The sequence below is a fragment of the Nomascus leucogenys genome, chromosome 12 (assembly GCF_006542625.1).
Source record: "Nomascus leucogenys isolate Asia chromosome 12, Asia_NLE_v1, whole genome shotgun sequence".
NCBI classification, from domain to species: domain Eukaryota; kingdom Metazoa; phylum Chordata; class Mammalia; order Primates; family Hylobatidae; genus Nomascus; species Nomascus leucogenys.
Window position 1 is genome coordinate 71,492,892 of NC_044392.1, and position 12,065 is coordinate 71,504,956.

Here is a 12,065-nt window from a genome sequence, read left to right on the forward strand (position 1 = left end):
GAAGAACAGCAGAATGCAGTTTAATTTTTTTCTTATTTTTCAGCACCAGATTTACAAATAAATGATTTTTAAAAATACAGACTGAAATCCATCTTTCCTCTAAAGCGTTTCTAAGACTTGTGACTACCCAGTATAGACATACAACAAAATTCAAATATTCAAGCCATCTCAGAGGGACTAAACATTAAACAAAATTTTCCCTTATTTACCCATATTTGTCAGTTAAACACCAGTAATTGTGACCAATTACTTCATATTCTTTTATCTTACAGAGGAACAAAAATTTAAATAAAAAACAAAGGAATATATTTCTACTTATTTCTTGAACAATGTAATAAACATTAACATTTAAAATGCTTAATTCTACTATATTTAATCATCAAATTAAGTATGCACTAAAATTACTTGTTTTAAAGACAAAAAATATTTAACTCCACAAACATATATTGTTGTGAAGTGTGTTAATAATTTTATATACTCAGCACTGTAGAATTTTTTTTTTTTTTTTTTTTTTTGAGATAGAGTCTTGCTCTGTTGCCAGGGTGGAGTGCAGTGGCGTGATCTTGATCTCGGCTCACTGCAACCTCCGCCTTGCAGGTTCAAGCGATTCTCCTGCCTCAGCCGCCCACATAGCTGGGACTACAGGTATGCGCCACCACACCCAGCTAATGTTTGTATTTTTAGTAGAGACGCGGTTTCACCATGTTGGCCAGGATGGTCTTGATCTCTGGACCTTGTGATCTGCCCACCTCCACTTCCCAAATTGCTGAGATTACAGGGGTGAGCCACCGTGCTCAGCCAGAATTATTTTTAATGACAGTTTGATCTTTTTCTTTTTTTTAACTTTTATTTTAACATTTACTTTAGGTTAATTTTAAGAGTTAGAAAATGTATCTGTGTTTATCCCAAGAGTTTTCAAGCTGTGATCTCTGGATTAGATGCCTCATCATTACCTGAAAACTCATTAATCTTGCAAATTTTCAGGTGCCAACAAGGGTGACCAACCTGTCCTGGCTTGACGGACACATTCCCCAATTCAGCACTAAATGTCCAGCATCCTGGAAATCCCCTCATTAAAAGGAAAACTGGTATAACTAGTTTCCCTAGGTCCCCACATCAGACCTACCAAATCAACTCTTTCAGGGAAGGAAGGAGTCTACGAATCTGTGTTTTATTAGGCTCTCCAAGTGATTATGATACATATTAGGGTTTAAGAACCATTGCTTTACTACAGGCAGAAAAAGTTAAAAAAAAGACTAACAGGCACACTCCCCTTATAAGATTCATTCTCCAAACTTAGTTTTTACATATAAATGGGTTTTAATCTGTAGTTATAGTTTTGACGTTTAATGGGACTTAACTGCACAGATAGATATTTCCTTAAAAAAAAAAGAGATACCTGAATTACTACCTTGTCAAATTTTTATTCTTAATTTTATCTCAAGAATTAGTCTTGTCTTTTTATTATGTTTTATTCACACTTACCTTTATTAATTTTTAACACTTTCTTTTTCCTTCCTTAGGATCTTGTTTTGGTCTAGCAGATCGAGCAAACTGCTAATAATTTAAAATTAAGGTTTCCTTCATGAATATGCAAGTAATCTTTTCTAAATAGTTCTCAAAAACTTTCTAATGTATGGTGGGAATATGGTTTTTTAATTTACCTTGAGTGCCTCCTGCCTCTCTCCATGACTTGAGAAGAAATTAATAATTAAATTTTCCTTTACAGTCATTATTTTTTATACCTGGGCCTTTGCTTCTTTAACTATCTTGCTGATTTCTAGTTTGCAAACTGCACTGACAACTAAAAGCAAGATGGTTAATCAATGATATACTCTAGTTATTAAAATTCTCATGTAGAAATATAAATTACAATAAAATCATAAAATGTATTAGTTCTTTTATGACTCCAAATGTACTTCTGGATACTCTAGTCTCTTAGCATGACTATGTACTTTTGAGCTGCATAAGTGAAACATTTAAACTTGGCTGAAATTGAACAACCTCATGCTGCTGAAGCTCTTTTTACTAAAAATCTAAATAACACTGTCATCTGACTCAGTCAGGTGGGTTTAATTGTAACAAATGAATATCTACTGCTAGAATGCCAATTGTGGAAATTTCTAAAGGGTAACATGAAAATTAATTTCAGTTATATCCTTCTAAAAATTATATAATTTTGAAATAGATGGATTTAAAGGATACAACCACCATGGGTTTTCCAAAAAGCACATATCCATTAGCTTCCTTTAAGGCTTTTGCTGCTGCTTTTTCATTAGGAAGTCCAATGAAAGCTTGTCCTTTCATACGACCTTCTTTCATCAAACGTATATCAAACCTAGAAGGAAGGAAGAGTTTTGATTCAAAGAATGTCAGTTTCAATGATGTGAATGAAAATGTGTTGAACAATCTAAAATTTTGCTATTTCAAATAAAAGTGACTACACCATTTGATAGGTACATCAATTATTCAGTTTTCTAAAAATATACTTCATGTTCTGCACTAAAATTGATTCTACAAGTAGGTAGTATTTGTTTAAGATATATTTTTAACTATTCTCAACTATCATAAAAGTATGTGATTTAAAAATTATACTACTAGCAACTAGAAAATCAAACTTTTTTTTTTTTTTTTTTTTTTGAGACAGAGTCTCACTCTGTCACCCAGGCTGGAGTGCAGTGGCATGATCTCAGCTCACTGCAAGCTCCGCCTCCTGGGTTCACACCGTTCTCCTATCTCTGCTTCCCGAGTAGCTTGGGCTACAGGTGTCTGCCACCACGACTGGCTAATTTTTTGTATTTTTAGTAGAGATGGGGTTTCACCGTGTTAGTCAGGATGGTCTCGATCTCCTGACCTCGTGACCTTGTGATCCGCCCACCTCGGCCTCCCAAAGTGCTGGGATTACAGGCGTGAACCACCGCACCTGGCTGCAAACTTCTTAAATTACTATTTATCTCAATTTTTTAAGTTCCTTACAATCTCGCACTGCTCAAGTGATTAAAAAAACAACAACTACTACAAAACCAAGAATGGAAAAATAGAAAGGATTAACAGCCAGTTATAAGCAATTATAGAATTCATTATATTATTATTATTATTATTATTATTATTATTATTATTATTTTGAGACAGAGTCCTGCTTGGTTGCCCAGGCTGGAGTGCAGTGGCGTGATCTTGGCTCAATGCAACCTCCACCTCCTGGTTTAAGTGATTCTCCTGCCTCAGCCCCCCGGGTAGCTGGGATTACAGGCGTCTACTGCCATGCCTGGCTAATTTTTGTATTTTTAGTAGAGATGGGGTTTCACTATGTAGGCCAGGCTGGTCTTGAACTCCTAACCTCAAGTGATCCCACCCGCTTCAGCCTCCCAATGTGCTAGGATTACAGGCATGAGCCACAACACCTGGCCTAGAGTTCATTATATTATTATAAGCAATTACAGAACTTCAGAGTAGAAAGGAACCTCAATAATTATCTAATTAAAACCATAATTTTACAGGTGATGTTTACAGACAGTGAGTGACTCTTCAAAGCAGATAGCTAAGATCTAAAGTCAGAAACACAAACCAAATTTTTAATATAGTGGTCTACTATTCCATAGTGTATTCATTTTTTGAAATTTTTGAGAGAAAATCAGTCAAAAGCTATTTAGAAAAATCAGACTGTAATTTGCAACTGAAATATTACCTAATATCTAGTCTATGAGACTACCAAAATAATATAACATAAAAAACTATCAAAAAAAAGAGTATTTTTTTTCCTTATAATCATGACTCAAAGATGGCAACAAAGAAAAAGACCTAGCATTTTGCATGGCCAGCAGAAGAAAAAATATTTTGGCATCCTGATAAAAAGAGGTATTTGCCCCTAATGGATATAAACAGAGAATTGTAAAACATGGTTCCATTTGTGTATACCTATCTAAAAAAATACATAGGCCAGATAAGATTTTTAAAGTATTGGTGTCACTTGAAGATTAAAACAAAATTTAGTTATAGTCACTTCTTTATTTTATCTGCACTCAAAAGCCTCTTACCTTATCTTTTCTACTTCTTCTTACTTCTAATTTATACGACAGGGAGTCTTTCATACTTTGGAATTAACAAATATGGTATTGTAAAGAATGAAGTTCTAACTCCAAACATTAGCTGATATGGTTTGGCTCTGTGTCCCCAAATCTCATTTGAATTGTAACTCCTACAATTCCCATGTGTCATGGGAGGAACGCTGTGCAAGGTGATTGAATTATAGAGGTAGGTCTTTCCTATGTTCTCGTGATAGTACATGAGTCTCACAAGGTTTGATGGTTTTAAAATAACAGGAGTTTGCCTGCACGAGCTCTCTCTTTTTGCCCGCTGCCAGCCATATAAAATGTGACTTCCTCCTCCTTGCCTTCTGCCATGATTGTGAGGCTTCCCTGGCCTCGAGGAACTGTGAGTTTTCCATTAAACCTCTTTTCTTTGTAAACTACCCAGTCTCAGGTATGTATTTATCAGCAGAGTGAAAACAGACTAATACAGTAAATTGGTACCAGTAAAGTGGGATACTGCTGAAAAGATATCCAAAAATGTGGAAGCAACTTTGGAACTGGGTAACAGGCAAACGTTGGAACAGTTTGGAGGGCTCAGAAGAAGACAGGAAAATGTGGGAAAGTTTGGAACTCGCTAGAGACTTGTTGAACGGCTTTGACCAAAATGCTGGTAATGATACGGGCAATGAAATACAGGCTGAGGTGGTCTCAGATGGAGATGTGGAACTTGTTGGGAACTGGAGCAAAGGTGACTCTCGTTATGTTTTAGCAAACTCTTTGTTTTGGCAAAGAGACTGGTGGCATTTTGCCCCTGACCTAGAGATTTATGGAATTTTAAACTTGAGAGAGATGATTTACGGTATCTGTTGGAAGAAATCTCTAAGCAGCAAAGCATTCAAGAGGTGACTTGGGTGCTGTTAAAGGTGTTCAATTTTAAAAGGAAACAGCATAAAAGTTCGGAAAATGTGCAGTCTGACGATGCAACAGAAAAGAAAGAGAAGAGAAATTCAAGCCAGCAGTAGAAATCTGCGTAAGTAATGATGAGCCCAATGTTAATCCCCAAGAAAATGAGGAAAATGTCTCCAGGGCACGTTGGAGGTCTCATGGCAGCCTCTCCCATCACCTGAGGCCTAGGAAGAAAAAGTGATTTTATGGGCCGGGCCCAGGGTCCCTGTGCTGTGTGTAGCCTAGGGACTTGGTGCTCTGTGTCCCAGCCACTGCAGCTGTGGCTCGAAGGGGCCAACAAAGAGCTTGGGTGGTGGCTTCAGAGGATGCAAACTTTAAGCCGTGGCAGCTCCCACATGGTGATGAGCCTGCCAGTGCACAGATGTCAAGAATTGGGGTTTGGAAGCCTCCACCTGGATTTCAGAGGATATATGGAAATGCCTGGATCTAGGCTTCCCTGGCCACGTGGAACTGTGAGTTTTCCATTTAACCTCTTTCCTTTGTAAATTGCCCATTCTCGGGTATGTCTTTATCAGCAGTGTGAAAACAGACTAACACATTAGCTTTTATAACATTTATAAATCACAACCCTCTCTTTCGCTTTCACAAAACTGGAAGCCTTGCTCAATGCAGTTCTTTTAAAAGATGGCAATCTACTGTCAGAGTAAGAATCTAAAAAGTTTTGACTTATTGCTACATATTCCTGGATGATTCATTGAAAGAATGGTTTTCAAAGCATAGTCTTTGGATCAGAAGCTTCAGCATCATCCAGGAGCTTTTTAGCAACACAAATTCATGAGTCCCACCCATGAAACCTAGAAAATCAGACTTTCTGCAGGTGGGCCCAGAAAACTGTTTTGCTAGGCTTTCCAGGTGATTCTTATGCAATGTTAAAGTCTGAGAACCATGTAGAGAGAAGATTAAGGTCAGAATCTATCACCGGCCTGTTTCTGTAAAAAGTTTTATTAGAACACAGCCATGAATATTCATTCAGGTTTCATGGCTGCCTTCACAATACAACTACAAAACTGGGTAGTTCCAACAGACACATTATGGTCTGCAATAAAATCAAAATATTAAATTTTTACTATCTGCCCATTTACAGAAAAAGTTTGCCATCTCCTATTCTAGACATGTAAAAGATTAATTGTGCAACAGAATAGACCAACTTTTGCATATAATTTTTATCTCTAAAAGGAAAATGATGGGATTAAAAAAGTGGTAAATTTGTAATAGATAAAAACAAAATATAATTTAAGATTATATTTTACTGTCACTTACATGATCCGCTGTGTTTCTGATGAAAAGTCAACATATCTTCCAAAAATATATTTAAGGTCCTAGAATTTCAATAAGAAAAAGACAAATAACAAAGCCAGGGAAAAAAACTGTTAATAAATAAATAAATAAATACAGCAATGCATCAATAGAAGAGGTCACACTGGACTAAGGTAGGCTTTAATCTAATATGGCTGGTGGCCTTTCAAAAGCGGAAATTTGGACACAGATACTCACAAAGGGAGTATGCTATGTACAAAGGCAGAAATTGTGGTGATGCCGCCACAAGCCAAGGAAGGTGAAAGTTCGCCAGCTTCTGCATACCAGAAGCGGCTATGGGAGAGGCACAGAACAGATCCTTCACTCAAAGCCCTTAGAATGAACCAATCCTGCCACACTTTTGACTTCAGTTTGCCTCCAGAACTATGAGACAACACATCTCTGTTGTTTCAGCCACTTAGCCCTAGGAAATTAATACACACCCCAAACTCTGTCTCAGTATTTACTGCCAGAAAAGCCAAGCTATGAGAGTATTATTTTAATAAAAAATTAACCTGAAAATACTAAACAATAATTTGTCACGCCCTGAAGCACAGTAAGAAAACCACATTCTTAAAGGTAGTTTCACACAGACTTTAACACATCAAGTATAAAACCTTCAAATTATTTTCATTTACATGAAAAAAATCAATTTATACCTACCTTTTCTTGAACATGTTTAGCTAAATTCTTTACATAAATTCTACAGTTTGGTTCACCAGGTTCATAACTTCTGAAAACTGAAAGTGTTTCCATTTCTTATTAAAAAACAAAAAAACAAAGATATAAAATTAAAATATTTTAAGTAAGTTTTTAAAGATAATTATAATTTTCAAACCTAATTGTTAAATAGACAAAGCTTTATGAAAATGTTAAAATTTTCATTTTACCATAAAATTTACCATTTCATTACCATAAAATGAAAATTAGTTCATTTTCATATGAACTAATCAATAACAATATTACATAAAATTAGTAACATAAAATTAGTAACAATATTACAAATGGGTTTAAATATACTCACTGAAAATCTGAATTGATTATATAAAAAACTTTATATATATATATAAAACTTTTGTTTTAAAAATTTCAGACTTCTAGAGTAACTAAAATTTGTCCAATAAAATATCTACTATTAAAGGTCCGTTAAGATGAGTCATGTTATAAAAAAGAGCAAAGTATATATGTTAACTGATTTGGGTAATTATTTTGCTTAAAGTGAATTTCCCAAACCATCAGCCACCTCCATATTTAAATGCAAGAATGAAGTAAACACAGTATCAGGCATCTCAGACAAACCATGGCCTAAGAACCCTTGTATAGCTCCTCTCACTTAATGTCAGTAATCTGTTCTAGAAAATCAGATAGATGTTTTGTGTAAAAATCCTAGCTGGAAGTCTATTTCCCATTACTGTAGGAAAAATTATGTGTTACACATCAATCTAAAGCCTCTAAATATTTTCTGACAATGTACTAAAACAGTAAAAGTCTTTGAGAAGTAGAAAATTATCATGTTAGGATATAAAATCCTAAAATCATATATTTCTAATCACCATTTTTTTTTAAATCGCTTTGTATGTATCTCAGACAGTATTTGTGACAGTCTATCAGCTGCATTTGGAAAATGTAACTCCAGACTTGTGGGACACACCGACTTATTTTAAATGCCACATAAAAGTTTTAGGAATGAAAACAAAATTTTTTCCCAAATATAGACTGGAAACACTGTATGGAAAGGAACATTCCCTCCACTATAAAGTATGAGTATTTTAAAAAAACAGAAGAAGTGATTACAAACATTAATTGGAGAGATGTTTTAAAGTATGTGCCTTAAATTAAGGTAAATGGCATGACAGATTTGTTTTGTTTCTATAGAGTCAAAGATATGTAAAATGGAATATGTGCTTAGTTTATTTCGTGACATTACCTTCTCTAGAAATTCTGCCCTTTTCCAATTCCCTTCTAGAAATACATTCTGATGGCATTTCATCAGAGTCTTCTTTAATCTCCTCTGTGATGTCCAAATTAGGTTTGGGGAAGATTTTTCCAAATCCTATATTGGATGCATCAACTTCAGTAGCAGGTAAATCTAAGAGTTCAATATTAACATTAACCATTAAGAATCTCTCCTTTAAAAACAATTTTTGGGTCCCCACCTCCTATTTTATATTTAATAATATATCTTTTGGCACTAAAATTCTTTGGTGTTTCTCAATATACTAAAAGAGGCATACACAAACATTTTTTATAAAGGTCCAAATAGTAAAAAAAAAATTGTGTTAAAGGGTGACTAGCCATGAGATAAGAAAAATTTATAAAAAGAAAAATGTTAAATAAACACACAAAAAAGGAGCTACTTGAAAAGGCACTACATTCTCACTCACCATCCAAGAAAGGAATTAAAACTAGTCACAGTTTTTCACTCACTATGTTTGTAATACTTACTAGAATTCTATCCTATATTCACACAAGTGCTCAAAGATATATGTGCAAAGACATATTCCAGTATTTTCTGTAATAGTAAAAGAAGGGAAACAACCTCAACTTCTATGAAAAAGGCATGATAAAATATTGACAAAATTATATTATGGGCTATTATACAGCCAAAAAATGTAAAGTATATGTTTATGCTTTGACATAGTAAGCTACCCCTAACTAGACTGTAAACTTCAAAAAAGAGACCATGGCAAACTTGTCCATGGAGGCCGCTAGATAACAAACTTTCAACAAGTCATTACTGAGTGAATGATAAATACTGTCAAAACATAATGTTCATTTAAAAAATAAGAGAAAAATGTGTTCATACATGTACAGGATAAGGTCTGAAAGGATACATACATACACACACACACATACACACACACACACACGTACATATATACACATACCAAATTGCTAACAGTATTTGCCTTTAGGTAGCAGGACAGAGGAGAGTGAGGTTTGAGGTGTTAACTTTTTAACAATTTTACTTTGTTTTGGTTACATTTCTATCAACTTGCATTATTTCAGAAATTTCAAAATAAAGACTTAAAGAACAAAAGAACACCACTATATTATCAAATTCAGGGTTAAAACAAGTAAAAAAAATCTGTAATTTCAATACATTTGTTTTAAACTTAAGAATAGTATTCTTGGCAAACAATCTTCCATGTCTTTTGGATTAAAAAAATATATATATATATTTACATTAAGTCTACAACTCACAAACTAGTCACATTGCTTGTTTTCTAACCAATATTAATATAATTACACTAATAAAACCATAGGCCACGACATGAAACAAGCAATGAAAAAGTCAATAAAAGAAACTCCATTACATTTTTAGTGTAAACATCAGCAAAAAGCACTAAATTTCATTCTAGAGGTCATTACTAGCAAAGGGTAACAGTGACAATCTCGCCGTTTACCATCAATTTCTGTTACATAAAAAAGTTGAAAGTAGATATTATTCCATGATTTTGAGGAAACACTAACTGCATATTTTAAATAAAGTTGACAAATACTAAAATATGCAACATTATATGTAAAACTTAATTCTAACACAAAAAGTTGATTTCAGCATGTGAAATAACTAGAATATCCTTACCATGATTTTTTTCCTCACAATTTTGTTCCTTTTCTAAATCTTTCTTAAATGCAGCTGGCATGTCGGTAGATATATGGAATTCAATTCTTTTATTACCTACAGGTTGTGGTTGGTCAAATACATCTGAAGGTAACAGCACTGGATGTAAACTGCTATTTAAAAACAATCATAGCATTAGTTTGTAATTGCAAATAAAATCCTGAGTAAAATATTATTTCAAGTTTACTTTAAATTTTAAAAGTTAACACCGACAAAGGATTCACTACACTTTTGATATTCAAAAAAGTGAGTGACTTACACTTATCAGTTTGATAAACTTCAATGCTCTCATATAGGTACTACTAAATTATTAGTTTACACATAAAAAGACTGAGGTTCAGTGATGTCAATAATTTGTATAAGGTCATTCTGTAAATGACAGAGAAAGGATTTGATGACTATTGATTCTAAACCCCAGGATATTTACCAATATGCAAAACAGTGCATTCTATGTTTGATATTTTAAACATATCTATATAACACTAGACTTTGATGACTTAAAATTGTCAATAGTCACATTAAAACCATGAAAAGAAACAGATGAAATATTGATAATGAAACTTATTAATACTTCTTATTATATCCAAAATATTATTTCAGCATATAATCAATATAAAAAGTTATCAAGATATTTTACATTATGTTTTCATACAATTTTAATGTGGCTCACATTAATTTCTGTTGTTCAGTGTCACTAGAGATTCAAAGAGAAAAAAAGGTAAAATACTCCAAATCAAACATGTATAAAACAAGTATCATTTTACTGGCAACTTCTGGATTATAACAAAATGTCCAAAACACAATGGAAAGGTAACGTATATCTACTAACATTCTTTGATAACTATGGTCTGACCCTTATCCCAAATCTGCAAATTCCTTAGGAAGTTTATTACAAGATAAAGTAGTGCAAAAGGAATTCTTAATTTTTAAAAATATCAATGGTATTCCAATGGCTTCTTGAATAAATTCAAACTCCATAGCCTAACATTTAGGGGAGGTTTCACATCCTTCTAGCTTTCCCTTTCATCATTTCTATTCCTATTTAATAAATTTTCCTACCTCTGGAAACTTTCCTTTTATTCTTCCATTCACATAGGATACAGTTTCCCGGCCTAATTTTTATCTCCCCTCCTTAAAGGGCCAGCTCAAATGTCTCCTCTCTCTTATAACCTTCTCAAATTTCTCAACTGGCTGTGACTTCTCTTTTCTCACAACCTTTTAGTTCTTGGTTTATATTTCCTATGTCATGTATTATAATTGCTAATGCAATAATCATCTGTGCATTTGGCTTATTATCCTTAAGACTATTAACTCACTGTTTGAAAAGACAGCATTAAACTTTAAAAGCATGCTTCAAACTACCCACAGTATTTAGCAGAAAACCTTACCATACATTCAATAAATACTTAAAGGCACTCGGGTGGGTCCTGTGTGCCAAGTAAAGATGTGTGAATTTTTATCTGCTGGGTACTTTTTAAGTAGAAAATGTTTGATATCAGGTGATGGAGTTAAGAAAAACTAAATAACTGTATATAAACACACTGGTGTTTATATTAGTGACATTATTCACTAATATATTACACTAGTGACAGTAATGTCACTAACAAAACTGTAAATGCACGAGGAGAAAGAGAAAAGAAATGATAAAAGGAAAGTAAATAAATTTTGTTTTGGACAATATCTTAAGTGCCTATAAGATATTCTGAGTCTGCAGACAGGAAGCTGGAAGCAAATACATTAAGGCTTACGACAGAGAAGAGAGTAGTGGTCAACTGTGAGAGAATTATGAATATCTGTAAATTTGGCAACTAGGAAGCCAATGTAAACCAAGAACACTGACAGGAAACAAATGCCAGATTGAAGAATGATGTGAATTAAACAAGTAAACAAAGCACATACAAACAACCCTCATTTCATAGTTTAAATAAAATTACCTGTGTGAAGGACACAAAGGTGTATTCAACATATCCTTTATTTTTCTCTTTTTTCTCACATGGCGCTGCTTTATTGTTTTAGGTCTTTTGGGCTGAAGATTTGCTAGTTCCATTAATTTGTTCATTCTACAATGAGGAGAGGGATGATACACAAAATTTCCTTTCTAGAAGCATAGCTATTTACCACTGTTTCTATTAAAAGTTAAATTGTACTTT

General features: G+C 33.7%; 1 protein-coding gene across 3 annotated transcripts in view; it reads right to left on the bottom strand.

The window, feature by feature from the left end:
• Positions 1–12,065, bottom strand: part of RNPC3 (RNA binding region (RNP1, RRM) containing 3) — a 46,452-nt gene that overhangs the window by 18,753 nt on the left and 15,634 nt on the right. For all 3 annotated transcript variants that reach the window (XR_004032706.1, XR_004032707.1, XM_030824978.1), the window contains 7 exons: positions 11,850–11,975; positions 9,877–10,028; positions 8,218–8,379; positions 6,954–7,048; positions 6,255–6,313; positions 2,206–2,338; positions 1,486–1,557 (listed from right to left, as the gene is read on the bottom strand). Coding sequence is in view for 1 of the 3 variants with exons in the window: in XM_030824978.1 (XP_030680838.1) it covers positions 1,498–1,557; positions 2,206–2,338; positions 6,255–6,313; positions 6,954–7,048; positions 8,218–8,379; positions 9,877–10,028; positions 11,850–11,975 (787 nt within the window). In the remaining 2 variants the exon portion in view is untranslated. The remainder of the gene's footprint in view (positions 1–1,485; positions 1,558–2,205; positions 2,339–6,254; positions 6,314–6,953; positions 7,049–8,217; positions 8,380–9,876; positions 10,029–11,849; positions 11,976–12,065) is intronic.